Raw genomic sequence first — 21,867 nt, 5'->3', positions numbered from 1 at the left:
CCATATTCTACCCACCATGCAGACTAAGCATTAAGAGAAAGCATAGTGAGCAGAATCTTCTCTGAGATACGCTCAGAGAAACTGTTTGGATTCCAGAGAGCTTCTCAGCCTCTGCTTCCTGTCCCTCTTCAAGGCCCTACCGCATTCCTACTTTTGGGTTTTATGAGATTCCAGCACAGTGTTTCTCTCTGCTTTAATGTTTTGTTCACTGTTATGTCCACAGAGCATAGAATTCATGGCGTATAATGAGTGCTTAATAAATTTAGTTGTTAAATAAATGACTGAAATTCATCCATTTTCTTAGGTGTGCTTAGTTTCTGTTACTTGCAACCAATGCATCCTGACTCGGTGGAACCACAGCTTTCCCTTAATATCCGGGAATGCATTATAGAAAATGAGGCAAGAACACATTAGGAGATGAAGAATAACAGCTCTTTCACTCCAAGAAAAGAAAGGAAGAAGTTAAGAAGGAAATGAAAAATTCCGACAGAGTTTGTAGATTCTATAACTTTTGACTCAAGGCTGGTCCATCATCATCCCCACTTCCTTCTGTGTGCAGTCTTCCACTCTTATCTTCCACTCTTGCAGATAAGGGTGGCCATGTGAAACAGTTTTGACAAGTGAGATATAAATGGGAAAGGTTTCGCTTTCATGATAAAATACACAGTTTTGTCTGGTGCCGACTCTCCCCTCTCCTTTTTTCCTGCCCTGATGTGGACCTGATGCTTGAAACTGAAGCAGCCATTTTTGCTGCCATGAGGGAAAGGCCAGGGAATCACAGAGTCACTGGTCCTGGTACTGCTAAGCTACTAAACAAATGTGAGTTGTTGCATATCTCCATTCTTTCTGTTAAGTGAGAAAAAAATTAATTGCTATTTTGTAAGCTAATATATGTTGGGTTTTAGTTACTTGCACCCAAATGCATTCCTAAGCGATTCACCTCATAAACATCAAACATCATCCATCAGCATAGACTACTGGTCAAGAGTAAAGGTTATGGAATTAAATTGCTTGGGTTTGACTCCAGGCTCTGCCACTTGGACATGTTAGTTACTCAAGTCTTTTAGCTATCACTGACTCATTACAAAAATGCAACCATAAGTATAAGAACCAATAACCTCACAGGGTTATTGTGAAAGTTAAAAGAAATAATTCGCTTAAAGCTGTAAGCATAGTGCCTAGCACATAATAAATACTCCAGAAATGTTAACTAGTAATAATAATAATAATAAGTAACTACATTTTTAACACTAAGAAGCAAAAAGTTTTGAAAGTTGGCTGACATTATTTTTCTGTTTGGAAACAATGAGAAGCTTGTTAACATGAATGGAAATACTCAAGATTCATGACAGTCTGCTTTCATTTTTGGTGTCTACATTGATTTACTTCACTTCAGCAATGAAGCCAGTGGCAATTTTATACCATCATGAAGACGTATGTAAGTTGGTGATTAATATAGTTCTTTCATGGGACCAATCTCTACCTTTGTGATTAGGGAGAGTTAATACACTTAGGGGTGACAGCTTCTGACTCAAATTTACAATACGTAATATGCCGTGACAGCTGGTAATTGACTAGCAAATGGAAATTAATGTTAAATGAGTCTAGAACTTTTTGCAGTGTGACTACTTCAATTGCTTTATTAATAAAACTCCTTTGACATTGAGCTGTGACTTCCTGATCAGCTAAAAAGAGTATTTGTTATCAATGGCAAATACTCAAATAACTAAATGTGCACATTTAATATAAAACCACAAAAACTAAATGTTTGACATGAATTATAAATATATCTCATCTTGAGTATTGTCTCCACTTTAAATAGCTTTAATGTCACATGCTTATGAGACTACAAATTAGGCAGCATGGATCTACTCAGATCTCCCATTTTCATATATGGATATTTTAAAGCTTTTTTCTCACCCTCACCCATGTAACCCCCACCTCCTTTACCAGAGAACTTCACATCCTAATTTACAGAGAAAACAGAAGCCATCAGATAAGAACTCTCTCAACTTCCTGTCTCTTCCTCATAAACTCACAGAAGAGTGACTGCATACTGTAACAGCAAATCAGACTTGGTTTGATCAAGAGGGATCTCCAAAACTCAACTGGAGATCATTTAAACATCTATAACTGTTGTGTGGTCCTAAGAACATGAAAGAGTGCAAGATTCTATCAAGTTCGAAGTTCTTTAAATATAAAAGACATTTATTTATTTTTAGGCTATCAAGTTCAAAGGTATCATTAGATAGAAAAATATGCACAAATCTTAGAATTCCATCAAATTCAAAGGCCTTTAGCATTTAGATAGAAGATATATGTACCTCTCTTAAAGGATAAAGACCAACCTGGTTGTCCTATTTCCTTGGGTAGATCAAGAATCAGATACTGTGTATAACTTTGGTCTTGGGATGTGGACAGTAGGAGTTATGAGACCAAAGCCTTTTTAAGTTTTGTAATTTGTGACACAGCTGTTCTAAAAAGGGCCCAGGGTGACATTTGGGAGGATGTAAATTACTCTGGAGGCCTGCAGCTCTGTCGAAATATTTGCTTGAAAATGGCCTCAGTTATTCCCAGGTAATCTTCTTCCTTGGTGAGTATGCATCACTCAACTCTAGGAAGATTTAACATCAAATATGGAAAGGTTTAAAGCATGAAATATGCTATTAATCATTTTGTGCATATTTGGTCTTTTCTATACTACTGATGTTTAAGGAATTTGACTGATTAGAGTGACAATTTTTTGAAAATCAATTTAAAATGAATAATTGAATTATTAGACTTCTGATTTTTAAGTTGAAATCTTCCTAAGTTTATGCATAATGTTATGCCACCTAAGGAGTTGTTTAGTCTACTCTATAAATTTAAGATTTACAACAATTTTTAAGTACTCAGCAAGATTTTGTTTAAGTAGATAAATGAGGTACTTAAAAAGTATATTAAGTTTATAGATGTAGTTTAAAAATATTTGACAGTGTTTAAGTTGGCAAAAAGGACCAAGCATTAATCAAAAGCCCCTTGAAAGTGACTGTTCAATTATGTTAGGCTTCTAAATACAGTAAGATTTGTGAGATGAATGTAAATACTAGGGAGAATTGACATTGTGAATCTGTAACCTTAATACATTGAACACTAATTGTTTAAACCAAATTAAAAGTCTGAGTAGCTTTTTCTTATGGACAAAACACAGACTAGCCTACACCAAAAACCTATCTCAATACAAATCTAACTTTACTGCATCCCCAGTCACAATTACTTCCTCCCCTTCTATCATAACGGAAATGATATCTTCCTCTTAGTTGTAATTATCACCTCCATCTGAACTCCTCTGGGCCTGGGAAGGTTGGTTCTCCCTTTTTTCCTGGTTTTTCAACCTTTCTCTCTGGCTGCTTCCCACATTTAATGGTGTGCACGATTCCTCCATCTTAAAACCAGCAAATGAAAATCACGATGACAAAATGTTTCTTTCGAACTTCTCTGGTTTCTGCTCCATGTCCTTCTTTCTTCTTCAACTCTTAAAAAAGATGCCTGCCTTCTGTATCCACCCCCTCCACTCCTCTACCCACCATGGTGACTCTCCCATGGTCACTATTTCATGAAACCATTCTCACCAAGATCACAATGGCTTCCTCATTGTCAAAGCCATGGACTCATTTTAGTCATTTTATTTCTTGACCTCTCAGTAGCATCAGAAGCTTAAGCACTTTTCAATTCTTAAAAGACTATTCTCATGGCTTTCATGACCTATCTTTTGACTCTTGCTTTTTTTGTCCATCCCTTATTATGATGATTTCAGTTTACTTTAGAAAGTTTCCACATGCATATTGTGATATTATGGAAGCTCCTTAGATTAAGATACAACCCAACTGCATTCCAATAAAATACACACAGTCCAGGTGGTCAGCTGGCATCCTAATCAGGAAAGCCATACCCCAAAGGCAGCTATAATGAACACTTCTATTATTTGCATCTGTATTAACGTATGATGCTTTGCTAATTAGCATACTGAATTACAGAAATGGGCTTTAACTGGTAAACATGGTGGACTGTTGACTAGCATTTTAAATATCTGAAAGGGGTTCTCGATGGTGAAATTAAAGGTATTAAACACTTGTAGATGGTTAAATATATTTTAGAGCCTCTTCCTACCTTTACATGAATAGGGTGCAAGAAAGGGTTTTTCCCTGTACTAAATGATCTTCTATCCATCTCTGAACTCTGGAGAATTCTGGTTTCTTGATGCCAGGTATAAGGGAAGAAACCCCTGCCCCTAGAATTCTAGACATTTGTGTTGAATGCACCTTTCACGCAGGGTAGTGGTCAAAGCACCTAAAAGTCCAAAACAATGGCACATTCTCAAGCCTACATGAGTTCTCACAAGCTATCTTTAACTTTCTTGTTAATTAATGTTTAATTTTAAAACGTCACTGTAGTATAATGTGATTTGAGATTTGATTTCATTTATAGAATGAACTTTGCTGGCAATCACAACTTATCAAAGAGCGGTCCATGACCAAAGTGGCTTAGAGACAGGAGACTTCAGGGCCAGGTCCTTGGCCTCTGTTCTTTATTTATATATAACACCTGGGCAATCTTACCCACTCCCATTACTTAAATAACATCCAGTTGCTGCTGGCCTCCAAATCTCTCTCTATCCCCTGGGCTCCAGACCACTATAACCAGCTGCCCACAAAATATCTTCACTTGGATGTCTCATCTCATGTTCAATATGGAACTCACCATCTTCTCAATTTTACACGATTCCCGTATTAGTGGTTCCCAAACACGGGTCCACAGACTGACTGCAAGAGTATTATCTGGGGGAACTTATTAAAAATACAGAGTCTTGGCTTCTACTGTGATCTTTTGAATAAGAATCTCTCGGGATTCCCTGGTGGCGCAGTGGTTGAGAGTCCGCCTGCCGATGCAGGGGACACGGGTTCGTGCCCCGGTCCGGGAGGATCCCGCATGTCGCGGAGCGGCTAGGCCCATGGGCCGTGGCCGCTGAGCCTGTGTGGCCGGAGCCTGTGCTCCGCAATGGGAGAGGCCATAATGGTGAGAGGCCCGTGTACCGCAAAAACAAAAAACAAAACAAAACAAAAATCTCTCAGCAGGCTTCCCTGGTGGCACAGTGGTTAAGAATCCGCCTGCCAATGCAGGGGACACGGGTTCCTGCCCTGGTCCGGGAAGATCCCACATGCCGTGGAGCAACTAAGCCCGTGCACCACAGCTACTAAGCCTGCGCTCTAGAGCCCGTGCTCTGCAACAAGAGAAGCCACCGCAATGAGAAGCCCACACACCGCTATGAAGAGTAGCCCCCGCTCACCGCAACTAGAGAAAGCCCGTGCGCAGCAACGAAGACACAACGCTGCCAAAAATAAATAAAGTAAATAAATTTTAAAAAAAGAATCTCTCAGGGTTTCTACCCTGAGAATCTGAATTTCTAACAAGCTTCCCAGGTAATTCTAATATACCACCAGATTTAGGACGCATTGCCCAATAAAGCCATAAGGCAACAGCAACCACCTGGTTGCCCAATTCAAAAATCAGGTGCCATGATGGAGAGAGGCTTAAAAGGAGAAATACTCCAACAGAATTGGAGCAAACTCTACTCACTCATTGAAGAGGCAAAAATCTATCATCAGCATGTCTTGGCCTATGTTCTCTCATCTTTGTCTCTGTTGATAGCAATTTTATTGCTCTTAAACACCCTGCTTTTCCTTTTCCAGGGACAGAACTATTGAGTGGTAGTCTATGTTTTCCTTTGAGAGTACTTTTAGTTGTAACATTGCGTTCTTTACCTTTTTCATAATTGGTCTTATGCACTGGTGTAGGACAGTAAGGATGAAATTTTTTTTACTCTGGGAAATATTTCTTGGTGCTAAGAATTTAGAGAAATTTTATCTAGATTAGATCTTTTAGGGGCTGATAGACTAGTATATAATAAGGTCCCACAAGATCTCTGGGAATAAATGTCGCTCCAGGCTAGCACTCAAGACAAACATCTCTGAATGGAAGCTGAGGACTTCACTGACTCCTTAAGATTGATTTGAGTGCTCTAAGGCTACCTTGTGCCTGTCCTATCTAGTACTATAAGACATGCTATAGTTGCTTTTATGCAACACTGCCTTACCCAAGTAGATGGTAGGCATCCTGAAGATAGTTGTACTACTCAGATTCTGGGGCATAACTCATGTATCCTGAGGCTGGTTGAGGCCTTAAAGGATCTAGTACAACCTTCAAAGTTCAAGTGAGGCTGGGGACCATCTCTTATGGATGTGGTAGAGTGGAGTCCTGAAGGAAGCCTTAACTCAATGGCTTCTGAGTCTATACATCAGAATGGATGAGAAAGGGGCCCTAAAGACAGAAATAGCTTCTCTGAGTGCATCAACTGCAAACGGTGTGATCCTTCAAGGTAGAGGTGCCAGCTAAGTAGCTGGCAGAACCGCTGGCCCCAGGCCCCCTCCTTGTTACACCGCCCTACCTGCCAACTTATGGCCCCCATGCTGGCTCAGGCAAAGGTGAAGCTAATAATGTGGATTTTAAGGGAACTCAGACCACTTATAGAAAAATATATACATTTAAACCCATTATCACAAAATCTAGTGTGTCCTAGATTATATAAGTTTACTTCTTCAAAGACTATTCTGCCAGGTTTTTTTTAAGCAGGCATTTTCCCTTAGAAACGTTTTTTAAAGGTGATGAGATTCTTTTAGGCTCAGATACACCTGGAATCAGATAGGTTTTGGAGCTTGACTACACCTATAGGACTTGACATCCCTCAGGGAATCTGTGTCCAAGATCCAAACAGCCAACTTGTAAATGAACTTTTCATTGAAGATTTTTTGTAGAATTCATTATCTGCTGGATCAACAGAAAAGTGGTTGTTTTCATCACTGCAAAAGGACTTCTTATAAGTGTCCAACAAACAGCAAACGAACAATGCTTGAAGACGAAGCACAAAACCGAATTCTTCTGTATTAACCTAAGATACAAGGATAGGCTGCCACGAGAGATAGCAGAACCCCCTTTTCTGGTAATTATTTAAAGGAGACTATATTTGTACCTATTTAGAAGGGTTTAAATGGAACCTGGGTGAAAGAGATATATCCCTTCCCTTCAAGGCCCGTCCAGCCACCCATATCAGCTTTCTGCCTTCTTAGAACCAATATACTCACAAGAATTCCTCCTACACCCCATTTCTATCTGAGCTCCTGATGCAATGCCACAAACACACATGCAGAGCCATGGCCCCAACTCTGTGGCCAATATTTGTATTTCCATCCAGGTACTTTTGTGATGCTTCATTATGAGGAAATGCTCACCTTTTCAAAGTCCTTGAAAGCTATCAGTGGTGCTGGGAGAGGAGGGGAGTATCTGTCTGCCGGTTGGCTCTCTCCCTGTAGCACTAAGGTTTATAAAGTGCTTGCAAGAGCAGGATTCATTCGATTTGCTCAAAATTTAGGAAGATGGATGTGTAGGAGCATACTGAATTTTTTTGTGCTATCTTTATTGGCAATCTTGTTATAACTTTCAGAAGTCTGAAATTGGAATGTATAATCTAGCCTTCATGAGCTCACGTATTTTGAATCAGTGGAGCTTTTGTAGTTTCTTTAAGTCGTCTTCGGTCAGAATTGTGTGGCTAAGACATAGTGTCTTAATATGTATCAATAGTAGCACTTACAATAACAATTGGGAACCAATCGTCCCCCAATAGAAAGACAGCATGGAGGGAACCCAGGTTCCAGAGTCAGGCATATACGTAAATACAAGAATAGGGTATATCCTATTGGTTCTGTTTCTCTGGAGAATTCAGGCTAATATACATCCTGGCATCATTATTTCTTAAAGCTCTCTCAGTGGTTGAAATGTTCAGCTAGGGTCGAGACCCTCTGGTCTAGGAGTTCCCTCAGAGGGGTCCATGGATGGCTTTAAAGGGTCTGTGATATCATGGAACTTGTAAACAAAATTTTACACGTATGTTTACATATCTGATCCAAACTCCCATCTGGTCCTCAAATGCCTTCCATGATGTTCCTGCAGAATGATTGTTTGCTTTTGTTTAAACATCTCCAGTGATGGGAACCCCGCCTCTTCCCTGAGGAAGCTCATCTCATCTTAGAATAATTCTATGAGTCGCTTTGAGGAAACTGTGGCTAAGAAGCTTGATTCTGAATAAAAGAATCACAAAACATTAGTTGGAAGGATACCTCGTGGTCTTCGTGTGCAAAGTCCTCATTTTACAGAGGAAAAACTGAAGCACAGAGAAATTAGGTGTCTTGCTCAAACTAACAAAGTTAACGATAGATGGAGGATGAAAACCCAGGCCCCCCGACCCCCTGCTTCGTTCCCGTCCCTCACTGCTTGCAGCAGAGTCACCTCAAGGCGGTGATCTGTGTGGTACACTCCAGGAGAGCAGGGCTGGGCCTGGCAGAGGGAGGACTCTCATTTCCCCTATACCGTAGCATCCTTCTAGAAGGGAGGATTGGAGGACAGGGCCTCCCCACCCTTTCCAGTCCCCACATGGATGGAGGGGAAGGTGTCAGGAAAACCCAGCTTGATGGTCATACTGATGTGGAACCAGGTACCACCTGGGAGACACTGGTCTGTCTTATCTCCCAGAGAGACAGGTGCAGGCACTGAAGGGAAGCATGAACGTGTTCTGCCTCTGGTTCCCCTGGACGGCGGTATGTGATAATAAATGAGTGATCTGAATGTTTAAGATCTTCACGGTAGATTTGTAAATATGTATTAAAATTTGAGTGATGTTAAAGAAACATTGACTTGTTTAGGGTGGAATCAGGTTCATTAATAATTTGGACTCATTACGTTCAATATTACAATATCTTCCATATACTATTGAGTAGCTTAATCTTACTGGGTTGCTTAATATCTCTGAGCCTGGTTGCCTCGTCTATAACTTGAGGTCAATAATATCCAGCTTAGAACCTCAAAGAACTGTTGTATAGAGTGAATTACATAACATATAGAGTAGCTAGGAGAGTGCCTGGCACACAGGATGTGCCCAATAATTGGTGATTGTTATTATTAATAATAAAACAATTATCAAAATGCAAATATTATAATGACCAATTACTCTCATATATGCCTTTTCTCACCACACAACACATCTTTGACGACAGAGGTAATGTCACAGTATATACTGAACACCTAATCCCTACCCAAAGAGCCTGGCACAAATCTATGGCTGTGGTAGTATCAGTAAGAACTTAGGTTGAACTGAGTCAAGTGAACCACTCCTACCGGATTACTCTGCTCTTTCAGGAGTATTTCGGATCCAAGTTCTGCCTCGAGGTTGACGGAGTCAATGCATTCAACAAGGGTATCCTCAGTCACTTCTCCATTGCGGGGGTGCTCCATGGGACCGGGGTCTTTGGGCTGCTCAGTGAGTCCAGTGTCAGCAGTCTCTGCACCCTGAACAGCCGCATTTTCATGTACATCTCCTCTGGGGTCAGCTGGCGTTAGCTCATTTGAAATCGTAGCTGAATCACAGTGCGCTTCTGCATCTTCGGGTAAGGTATCACTATTGGGCATGTTGGTGATTTCTGCTTTGTCTCCAGTGGCTAAGGTATCGTCGCCATCATCAGACATTTTAATATCTGTCAACATGATTACAAACAAACATCTTATGCTTTAATCTAAATTGTTAAACGTTAATTCAAAGCCCTGAATAATTAAGTTAAATCTGGTGGGGGTAACCTTTCTTCTACCAAGAAGAAAGTTTATGTAACCTTGGGGTAGGCTGAATAATGGCCCCCCAGAATATCCATGTCATAATCCTTGGAAGCTGTGAATGTTACCTTATATGGCCAAAAGGACTTTGAAGATATGATTAAATTAAGAAGCTTGGATTATCTGGGTGAGCCCTAAATGACATCACAAGTGTCCTTATCAGAGAGAGGCAGAGGGAGATTTGACTACAAAAAGGAAAAGGTGATGTGATGATAGAAGCAGAGATTGGAGTGATGCATTCTGAAGATGAAGGAAGGGGCCACAAGCCAAGGTACACTGGTGGCCACTAGAAGCTGAAAAAGTCAAGGAAACCATTCTCCCCTCAGAGACTCCAGAACTATAAGAGAATACATGTGTATTATTATAAACCACTATGTTGGTTGTACTTTGTTACAACAGCAATAAAAAACGAATACAAGCCAACCGTGCTCTCTTTAAACTTTCATGGATCTCTTACTTGGCATGAAGAAATAAATATGCATATGGGAACTAAGAGTATTATCTGTATCTGTGAAAGTACTTATTTAATATGACTTTATTAATTATATTTTTAGCCATAATGAGAATAAGCATGGAAAATACCTGAGAGCTTATAAAAAATATTTGACATTTGGCTTTGCAATGTGGTCTGAAATTCAAATTGAGAGAGACATACATACACATAAGTGTGCCTTGTTGGGTACCAGCCCATGAAGGCCTGAGCTATATTTGGACAATAGTTTAGATGGAAAAACACAAGGATGAAACAGAAAAAAAAAGAAGCCAATATTAAGCCAGATAAGGAATGTAGCCATTACAAAATAACCTACGAAGCAGAAAACTCTTTATGAAGCTTGCAAGTTATTGCTATCATATCGAACAGTGCAGTTCAACAGAACTTTCAGTGATGATGAAAATGTTCTGTATCTGCACTGGCCAATATGGTAGCTAACAGTCACCTGTGGCTATTGAGCACTTAAAATGTGGCTAGGGCAACTGAGGAACTAAGTTTTAATTTTAATTTTAGGGAATTCCCTGGTGGTCCAGTGGTTAGGACTTGGCGCTTTCAGGGCTGTGGGCCTGGGTTCGATCCCTGGTTGGGGAACTAAGATCCCACAAGCTATGCGGTGCAGCCAAAAAAAAAAATTAATCTTAAATAATGTAAACTTAAATTTACACAGGTATGTGTGGCTAGTGGCTATCTTACTGAATAACACATATCTAGAAGGCTTATTCAAGATGATAATTTTCTTAGTCTAAAATAAAGACACAGTGTTCTCACTATACAGGAAGCCAAGTCTCAGGAAAATCAGTGGGTATTTTTGTTGACCTCAGTGTTTACCAGTTGGTCAAATCTCTGGTCACTGTTAAAACCACAGTATACGGGAAGCCATTTAACATACTGGCCACATGATGGCACAGACTTAGAACTCACGTGCCCATGCCAACCCTCTTGTCCCCTCAAATAGCCATTCCCTAAAGTTGTCTAGCTATTTTCTTTTCTCTTGCTACATTCTCTCCCTTGGTGAATCACATTCCTTTCTCACAGTTTTACACACTTCTATGTTGTGACTCTCAAATATCTACCTCCATTCTATAGAGACAGAAAGTAAATTAGTGGCTTCCAGAGGCTGAAGGGAGGGGAAATGAGTAATGGCTGCTAATGGGTATAGATTTCTTTTGTGGGTGATGAAAATGTCCTAAAACTAGATAGTGGTAATGGCTGTACAGTTCTGTGAACATGTTAAAAACCACTGAACTGCACATTTAAAAAGAGTGAATTTTTAGTATGTGAACTTTGTTATGTATGAATTATATCTCAATACACTGCCATAGAAAAAATTCTACCATTGGATAAGCAGTTTTAATTGTCAGCTGAACATCTCTTTCTGTCCCAAAGGAAACCTTGTCTTGCCATTAATTCTAGATCTTCACTTTGACCTTTGTGTTTCTTTTAATGGCACCCAGATTTCTCCAATAACCCAGGCTTAAAATCTCAGAGCTGTCATTGACCAAACCTTCACTTTCTCAAGAATATATAATATCAATAGCTATCATTTACTGAGTGCCTATTAAATCCAAGCTCTTTAAATGTGCTATCTCCTGTGAGTTAGTTACAACGAGCTTCATTTTACAGATGAGGCAACTGATGCTCAGAGGTCACACTTTAAGGAACAGTGGCAGATTTGAGATCTGAACCCACGTCTGACTTTGAGATTGAGCCACGTTGGAGCCCTATCTGCAATGCCACTTGCCTCTTCTCTTACATTCAACCAGTGCTCAAATCCTAGAGGCTCTTTATTCAGAATCCATATCCTTTCTTTGACTTCTATTTTCCCTGCCATCACCTTCAGTCAGGTCCTCAATTTGGTTCATGTTGATGATTTCAATATTGGGGTCACCTCTCCACTGTTCTCCCTTTCACTTCCCCATCTTTCCCCACCCTTTACCTCACTGCTTTAATTACATCACCTCCTGCTCAGACATCCTCAGGGGCTTCCCACTTCCTATTGAGATGAAGCTACATCCTTCAGCTGCCATCCAAGGACCTCTGTGCTCTGATCCCACTAGGTTGACCTCCCACGATGCCCTTCCAAATCCTTAAGTGAGACAACATAAGTATGTGAAAAATGCCTGACATTCACAAAAGAACCTCAGGTGGCTGTTGGTTCAGTATGTTGTTTTAACATATTTAAGGCCCATTTAAAATAACCGCCTCCTCTGTTTTTGTTCTTCCCAACTGGATATAACTTTTCTTCCTCTGAACTTCCCAGAGTGCTTTGCATCTGTCTCACTTTGGAGGGTTACAATCGCCTTTGATCAGTCGTTTGAGTGTTTTCCTACTATACTGTAAATTCTATGAAGACAAGGATCTTCCTTGTTTTGTCTTCATATTTTATATAGCACTTAACATGGTTTCTTGAACACAGTGGGAAGCTCAACAAATATGTGTGTTGAGTTGTATTAATATTTTTGTGGAGATTTAAAATTAAAGTGTAATTTGGAATGAAAGCAAGCAGAAAATGTCTTTACCCCATTCACTACTCAGGAGTTATCTTACAGCAAGTGGTTCCAAATGACCCATATTATCTTTCCTTTGTTCCTTCACCTCCCAGATAACTGAGTTAGAATGTCTTTTTTTAAACAAAAATACTTGAATTCTCTGATAACACACCTGTAAACAAGTCTACAGATGGGAAAGGCAAATAATGCATATTTCCTTTTAGGTGGGATATTAAATTTCAGATATTCAAGGTTGGATATGGTCTGTCAGTGAGTATGGTCAATGCCTAGATGAAATAGTAAAGAGTGAAAAAGGCCACTGTACAGAAAAGGAGTAGTTACTGTGGTTCATGGGAGGGGGATGAGATTGCGGGAGGGTACTTGAAAAGCTATCATCACATGGAAACTTATAAAATCTTTATGAAAACCTTGAGTCAGGACTGGCCTAGGAGAGGGGCTGCCAAACTACAGCCTGCTGGCTAAATTTGCCTTCCCTCTGTTTTGGTAAATAAAATTTTATTGGAACACAGACATGCTCATTTGTTTATGTACTGTCTATGGCTTCTCTAGTACACCAGCGGAGTTGAATAGCTGCAACAGAGACCATATGGCCCACAAAATTGCAAAGCCTAAAATATTTATTAGCTGGTCGTTTATAGAAAATGTTTGCTAATCCATGGTCTAGGACATTGCTTGACGGCCATGGCCTAGAGTTCTCTGTCCTAATTTGCCCTAACCCCGCCTGGGTCCTAGGGGCACAACCATAAGGAGAATGGGTCCATATTGGACATCACTTATATTCCCATTTTTCTGTTCATCAACAGCTGGTCATAGGCACTGTCTGATATCTTAATTTCTTCGTAAGATAATTTGAAAATCCTTATTAATCTGGATTATTAAGAAGTTCCAAGCTATTTCACTTCTCTATAAGCAGGAACATGAGAATAAACCTGGTTATGATAAACATTCATGGGTGAATAAAAAGCATTATAAACACTTTGTTGTATCTGCTTCACCCTCAATTGTTGTGATACTGTTCCCAGTGCTAAACTATTTCAGCACATACCATGTGACATCTATGTGAGTTAGCTGGATTTTATGCCCTGAGGGTGGCTGGTTAACATTTGAAGCGCCCTATTCAGGAATATACTCTCCAAGGTCTTTACTTACTTAGCATTTCAGATTCTGTAATGAAGTGTTCACCTTTTGAGAGGGTTCAATTATCCCTCTCTCTGATCGCTATTTATCAGGGGGTACTACTCATCCTAAGGGGTATTAAAAGCATTTTTCACTAATAAAATGGAAATAGTGCTTAAAGTGGATTGGCAAGAAATTATGCACAAGTGCTTTCAGCTCTTCCATTTCCAGGGCAGAAGATTATATTCAGTCCAGCAGCTATTGAACTTTGCAGTAGAGTTTTTCTAGTTCTTCTGCTAATTGCAGGAGAACATCAAAGCCTGATTAGGTTAACTGAGTCCTGCCACCAGAGCAGTCCTAAAAGCAAAGAGAGCTAGGACTTCATCAACCTACAAGAACAAGCTACATAACTGAGCCTGGTCGCTAATATACATGTGGGTGTGAGGCAGAACTCCATCTGAGAGGTGGATTCATAGTACAATCAGTCTTGGTAGGGATGTTGCACAGAGGAACCCTACAGCCCTCATCCATCTCTGATGGCCAAACTGCCCTAAGTCAGCTCACCTCAATTGTGGAAAAATTATCGAACAAAACCTCTCTTCCCTGCAGCTGCTCTGTATTCAAGCAACAACATGAAGCCATTCCTTCAGAAACACGCCCAAAGTTCATCTATCAGGTGCTGAACCAATACTGTTAGGAAATATTTATAGACAACTTATACATTTCAGAAAGACTATATTTTTACATCTGTTCAAATAATGAAAATGGTCACCATAATATTCAGCCCTACTTTAACTTCTAATTGTACATGAACTTCTGCCTGTTACAGGTCCACATTTTCCCTAAACCAAAACCAAAAAAGAATCCCCTCCCAAACCTTTTTTGTCCTGGTAGATCTTTGTCTACTCTGGATGTTATTATGACAGGAGATATGTAATCTTTTTTAAGGCGGTGCCCTTTTGTCTGAAGCCATTAGAAATTGTGTTCTAAAGACACAGCTGTTTCTATGCAGTGACTGTTGGTGTCCAGAAGGACCACAGCTGTGATACATGCTCTTTCCTGGGACAGCCCCCACCTCTGCCTGGATGCCCCAGAAGCAGTCAGACTTAAAATCTCCCGACTTATGGTTTGGAATGTTGATCGCTCTAGCCATGTCCTGTGGCTTTGATGCTAGGGAGCCTCAACCCACAGAAACAAGGAGCCTTCTTCAGTAGATTCCAAGGAGAGGAAGAGTGGCATATAAAGAAGCCTTTATGGGCTGGGAATAAGTTAGTTTTTCATGAGTAAATTCATTCATCACCTAGAATGCTCCCAGAACTATGCTAGGTATTGGAGCAGCAACATCATAGCTCCAAAAATAAGTTTAAAACGGAAGACATGGTTACTATCCTTCAGAAAACAAATAATCTGTTTTCATTTTATTCCTGGTCAGTGAAGGCCCAGGAAACTATTGCATCTAACATGAAATGGTTAAGTGATGATGCAAAACAGCACATCAAAGCAGGGAAAGATGTGCCTGAACAAGACTGATCTCATACATGGGAAAACCTTGATAGCGGCTTTGATAGTTATTCAGGCATGATGGGATAAGAGTATGTGCAAATGCCCAAGAATGAATCTAGATATTCAGAACAGATGCTGTGTGGCTGGACCAAGAGCGATATGGAGGAATAGCGAGGGATGGGAGGGATGGACACTGAGGCGCAAAGAGCCATGCTCTGGTCCCACCATCCCTCTGTGGGCGTACAGCTCATTCTTGTTGTTGTTCCTCACTCCCTCCTACGTAGAGTAAGGCTGGACAAAATGATCTGGATACTTTGTTCCCCAACACCAGACTGCAGGACTGGAACCAGTCCATGATGACAGAGGAAAATGAGGACAAGATAGCGAGTTTTTCATCAATCTAAATTTATTAAATGTAAAGCACTGCCTTCATCTTGCAAGTTTAGTCTTCGTGCTTTTCCTGGTATTAAAATGTCTTTCATTTTACGAAATAGTGGTGTAGTGCATGGATTTTTTTTTAATGATATCACTTGGCAAAATAAGAATTTGGTAATACCATACCCTGTGTGAAATCACTGCTCCCAATTTCAAAAAGTGCCAGTAAGTGAAAGACCAGGAACAAAAACTGTGGATGACAGGCTCTTAACCAGGTTGCAAGAGTTTCTACGGTGCTTGACAAGTACACGTGCCCAGAGCCCAGTCTCTTTTTCCTCCCGTCTGGCCTCCACGTGTCTGCCAGGTAATTTTATGAAACACGGAGAGGACCTACCTGCTCCCCTGTTTAAAAACCATTAGGTTTAAACACCTTTGCATGGCATCCGTGGCCCCGCACAATCCAGCTCCAATCTCTCTATCCGCTTCTGTAACTCTCAACACACCCGACACTCTTCCCTCACCAGATGCTCCATCACTGCCGGCACAGCTCATAAACATCCCCACCTCTGCTTATGCTGTTTTCTCTGCCCAGGATGCCCTGTCTCCAACTGCCTGGCAAGTTCCTATTTGTTTCTCAATGTGTTATGTCACTGTTTACTTTGAAATTTTCCTGAATTTGTCCCACTCCTTCCAAAGAATGAATTACTCTCTCTTCCGTGTTTTTCATGATACCTTGCATGGACTTCTATGGCATTTATAAGGAATATTTATTTCTCTGTCATTCTCTCCTCCAGAACTGTGACCAACAAGCACATAGTTTGGCTTTGGACCCTCTAATATTTACTGAACTGAAATATATTGTTTGATATTGATTAAAAAGAAACAACGTTCCATATAAGCCTGGTCTTATTATTATTTTTTTCAAACTGAATCCTGCTTTAATTGAAGCTTGTGGAGTATAAAGTCCTACAGAAACATTACAGAGAATCTTCTGGAAAACAGGAGTGACGACAACCCCTGTGGAGAGGCAGATGAGAGTAATTCACAGCTCACCAAGGCCTCCCTGTATCGAGATCCCAGAGTACCCAGAAGATCTCTTCACCATCTCAGTCCTGTAAGCCTGGTCTTATAAATAAATGGCTGCTTATATGGTCTGAATCCCTGAGATTCAGCAAGGTCCCTTCCTACCCTCAAATTCCTTCTGCACTGGCTCCGTGGAGCCTCAAATTCCACCCTGAAAGTTTCCTTCTTTTGCTTAAAGCTTATGATGTAAGGAGTTTATCAGTCTTTCCTGAGCTCAGGTTTTGATGGAGAAAGGAAGGAGAGAGCAGGGAATGGATATGGGTGAGGTAGGAAAGGAGCACTAGGCGGAAAAGAAAGCAGAGAGAGGCCTCTGAGGAGTAAGCCTGCCTCATTCTCAGTTTCCTCAGGTTGGCTGAGGTCTTCTGGAGTTCAAGAGACATTGATTTTAAAAAGCTACCTGCCTGACTCTCTCCGTGTTTAGGATGGGAATTGATAGGATCGGTAGGACAGAGATCACTCTTAAGATGATACAGAGAGGTCTCCTACTCTAGGAAAGGGCAGTGAAGTTTAGGCGCCTGATCTGAGATGGCTGGAAATACTCACCAGATTCCAGGGAAGAAGATGAGCCAACTGGGTGGGCAGGTTGGGGGGCTGGGGAGCTGGCGTAGGGAGTAGGACTCAACCTGGGAGCTGTGAATGGAGGTGCTGCTGGCTTAGAGTGTTGGCTGGGGTGGAAGAGCCAACACGGCCGGCGTCTGCAGGGGGAGAGATGATGAGCTTGGGTGGGAGGTCAAGGCCTGAGCTCAGTTTTCCGAGGCCAAGGGCAGCGAACCCCGGGATGGGACTTGCTTCCTCTGTGTCCCCCGCTGCGGAGACCCCGCAGCCTACCTCTCAGTCGAACCTAGGACCTTGGGGAAACTTTTTCCGACTTGCATGGTGCTGGACCGGATACTTCGGGAGCACAAGACAGGCTCCGCAGAGGTTCTCGCCGGCCGAGGGGGCAGAGCCAGAGTGCGGGCGTGTGGGTGTGTGCATGAGCGTGGACCCGGAGCGACACACACTCACACACACACACTCACACGCCCGCACCCACGCAGGGCCCTCGGCCGCAACGCTCGCGCCGCCCGGGACCCTCACCCAAGGCCGGTCCTCCGGGTCCTGCGCCCCGTGCCAAGCCCCTGCCGACTCCGGGAACAGGACAAGCAGCGACGGCAGGGTCTCCCCACCACCCCGCGGCGGCTGTCCCCGCATCCACCCCCCACCATCTGCCCGCCCGGGGAAGGGGATGACGGCGAGAGTTACCCAGGGCTCTTACCGCTCAGGCGGCCGAGTGCGCGCGGGAGCGCCCGCCGGGTCCCGCCCCGCCACGTCGGCAGGGCTGGCGGGGACGCGGCCTGAGGGCGGGCCAGGAGGGGGACGGGTGCTGACGAGCCGAGCTGCCCCGCCCCGCGGCCCCGACAGGGCCCCGCCCCCCGTGACCCCGCCCCAGCCCAGAGCGCGGCGGAAGTCCCGGGCACCTCTTTCCTCAGGCTGCGGGGGTCGCGGGCGCGCTTCCGACCAAGCTTGGGGAACTTGGCTTTTCTGGCTTTGCGCCTCCGGGTGAACTGGAGGGGCGCCCACCCCCACCCAGGGCGGGACTCGGGGTTCTCCGGATCCCTTTCCTTCCTTTAAAAGCGCCCAGGAAACACCACAGACAGTTTCACCGAGAAGGGGCCGCTCAAGTTCAGTAAGAGTTTGCGATCCCCTGGTGGTGCTTTAAACAGCTTTGTCTTACTCTGTTTGTGGGAGTGTAATTTGATTTAAAACCAATCAACCGAATAAAAATACCTTCTAGAAGGCCAGTTTAGAAATGCGGATCAAAATTCAAATGTATTAGCTTTGGCCCAGGAATTCCACATCTGCGAATTGTACTAAGTAAACAGTCAAATGTACAAATATGTATGTCCAAGGATGTTTATTGTGGTTGTTTATGCCGGGGAAAATAACGCGGAAATAATCTGTCCCCCAGTAAAAAGATTGGTGAAGTAAACTATGGTAACTTCAAACAATCGGACATGCTGTAGTCATTAACTATAACTGTAGTCCAATTTGTTGATATGGAAGGAAGGCGGGCCATAGCCGAATATTAAGTTGAGAGCAAGGGAAGCTTACAAAAGTGTGTATATAGTATAAACCTATTCTTGTGAATATGTATGTGTATTGTAATTTTTTGTATAAAGTTTAGGGAAAATTTAATTTTAAGAACAGTGATTCTTTCTGAGTTCTGCCATTGTGAGTGTTAGCAAATTGTATTCCAGGTGTGACAGGTGTGTTTTGGTGTACCACAGACACAAACACCATTGCCTGTGACTTCTGTGCCTGCCTAGGGCATAGCAAATACCTTTGCCACACCTGCCCCTCCTTGCCCTGCTGAAAGGCAACAGCCCTATCAGGTATTCCTCCCTTTGTGTTGTTTTTTTTTTTTTTTTTTTTTTTTGCGGTACGCGAGCCTCTCTCTGTTGTGGCCTCTCCCATTGCGGAGCATAGGCTCCATCTAGATGGGCAGGCTCAGCAGCCATGGCTCACGGGCCCAGCCGCTCTGCGGCATGTGGGATCTTCCCGGACCGGGGCATGAACCCGTGTCCCCTGCATCGGCAGGCGGACTCTCAACCACTGTGCCACCAGGGAAACCCCCTCCCCTTGTTTTTAAATTTAATTTAAATTTTATATTGGAGTACAGTTGATTAACAATGTTGTGTTAGTTTCAGTTGTACATATACATGTATCTATTCTTTTTCAAATTCTTTTCCCATTTAGGTTATTACAGAATATTGAGCAGAGTTCCCTGTGCTATGCAGTAGGTCCTTGCTGGTTATCTATTTTAAATATAGCAGTGTGTACATGTCAATCCCAAACTCCTAATGTATCTCCCACCACTCTTCCCCCCTGGTAACCATAAGTTCGTTCTCTAAGTCTGTGAGTCTGTTTCTGTTTTGTAAATAACTTCACTTGTATCATTTTTTTTAAGATTCCATATATAAGCAATATCATATCTGTCTTTCTCTTACTTCACTTAGTATGATAATCTCCAGGTCCATCCATGTTGCTGCAAATGGCATTATTTCATTCTTTTTAATGGCTGAGTAATATTCCATTGTATATATGTACCACATCTTCTTTATCCATTCATCTGTTAATGGACATTTGGGTTGTTTCCATGTCTTGGCTCTTGTAAATAATGTTGCTATGAACATTGGGGTGCATGTATTTTTTTTGAATTAGAGTTTTCTATGAATATATGCAAAAGAATGGGATTGCTGGATCATATGGTAACTCTATTTTTAGTTTTTTAAGGAACCTCCATACTGTTTTCCATAGTGGCTGCACCAATTTACATTCCCACTAACAGTGTAGAAGGGTTCCCTTTTATCCACACCCTCTCCAGCATTTATTATCTTTAGATTTTTAACACCATTCTGACTAGTGTGAGGTGATATCTCATTGTAGTTTTGATTTGCATTTCTCTAATAATTAGTGATGTTGAGCATCTTTTCATGTGCCTCTTGGTCATCTGTATGTCTTCTTTGGAGAAATGTCTATTTAGGTCTTCTGCTAAGTTTTTGACTGGGTTGTTTGTTTTTTTGATATTGAGGCACATGAACTGTTTGTAAATTTTGGAGACTAGTCCCTTGTTGGTTGTATCATTTGCACGTATTTTCTCCCATTCTGTGGGTTGTATTTTCATTTTGTTTATGGTTTCCTTTGCTGTGCAAAAGCTTTTGAGTTTAACTAGTTCCCATTTGTTTATTTTTGTTTTTATTTCCATTACTCTAGGAGATGGCTTGAAAAAGATATTGCTGCAATTTATGTCAAAGTGTTCTGCCTATGTTTTCCTCTAAGAGTTTTATAGTATCTGGCCTTACATTTAGGTTTTTAATCCATTTTGAGCTTATTTTTGTGTATGGTGTTAAAGAATGTTCTAATTTCTTTTTTTATTTTACATGTAGCTGTTCAATTTTCCCAGCACCATTTATTGAAGAGACTGTCTTTCCTCCATTGTATAGTCTTACCTCCTTTGTTGTAGATTAATTGGCCATAGGTGAGTGGGTTTATTACTGGGCTTTCTATCCTGTTCCATTGATGTATATTTCTGTTTTTGTGCCAGTACCATACTGTTTTGATGACTATAGCTTTGTAGTATAGTCTGAAGTCAGGGAGCCTAATTCCTCCAGCTCCGTTTATCTTTCTCAAAATTGCTTTGGCTATTCAGGGCCTTCTGTGTCTCCATACAAATTTTAAAAATTTTTTGTTCTAGATCTGTGAAAAATGCCATTGGTAATTTTATAGGGATAATATTAAATCTGTAGATTGCCTTGGATAGTATAGTCATTTTGACAATATTGATTCTTCCAATCAATGGTATATACAACATGGTATATCTTTCTATCTGTTTGTGTCATCTTCGATTTCTTTCATCAGTTTTATAGTTTAAGGAGTACAGGTCTTTTGTCTCCTTAGGTAGGTTTATCCAGTTTTCTTTCTCCTTTGACCCAAACTGTATCTTTACAATAAGAGACTATCAATCAAGCAACAGGTTTTGTTGCCAACTGCTAATTATGCCCTTTTACTCAAATGTTGCTGCTTCAAGCCCACCTGGTTTATTTCAAAACTTTAATTTTTGGCAATGTAAGCAATTTTTATTTAAAAAACTCAGGAGTAGTTAAAATATATAGAAAACTAGAGAATAATATTGAGACAGGCTGGGACCTGGGACCTGGGACCCTTTCCTGCACTGCTTGCACCTGGACACATGTCTCCTCAAGCAACAGAATACAAAGAAACTATGAGGGACTAAAGATAGCTGCATGCATGTGCAGTTGGGGCAAAATATGAACAATAAGATACAAAAAAGCCAAAACCCAACTGCCACTTTTGAAGTGCCAGGAGCAAAAGCAGGGTCCTGAGCATGATCCCTGCATGCAGCACCACCAAGGGGGTAGGCAAATGACCTAAGCCACCCTCCAGCCCAACCCATCAATCTGCCCTCACCCTCACCCCATTTAAGGAACCAGCTCACCCACCTTGGGGATCGAGCAAGGGCACCTGTTACTTGTT

At 41.6% G+C, this 21,867-nt stretch overlaps 1 protein-coding gene across 3 annotated transcripts in view; it reads right to left on the bottom strand.

The window, feature by feature from the left end:
- The window catches only part of FAM114A1 (family with sequence similarity 114 member A1), a 63,686-nt gene extending 45,571 nt beyond the window's left edge, over positions 1-18,115 (bottom strand). For 2 of the 3 annotated variants that reach the window (XM_082838971.1, XM_082838972.1), the window contains exons 1-2: positions 17,377-17,468; positions 9,265-9,620 (exon numbers count right to left, since the gene is read on the bottom strand). In XM_082838971.1, coding sequence (XP_082695097.1) covers positions 9,265-9,612 — 348 coding nt within the window. In that variant the 5' untranslated portion in view covers positions 9,613-9,620; positions 17,377-17,468. Of the gene's footprint in view, positions 1-9,264; positions 9,621-17,376; positions 17,469-18,088 lie in introns of those variants that run through there. The other variant, XM_082838973.1, reaches the window with a different exon arrangement.
- Positions 18,116-21,867: the final 3,752 nt, after the last annotated feature.

The sequence above is a fragment of the Leucopleurus acutus genome (genome assembly GCF_964270905.1).
Source record: "Leucopleurus acutus genome assembly, chromosome: 4".
Classification (NCBI taxonomy): Eukaryota; Metazoa; Chordata; class Mammalia; order Artiodactyla; family Delphinidae; genus Leucopleurus; species Leucopleurus acutus.
Note: the sequence above shows the minus strand (reverse complement) of the source record. Positions and strands in the feature narration are given on the sequence as shown.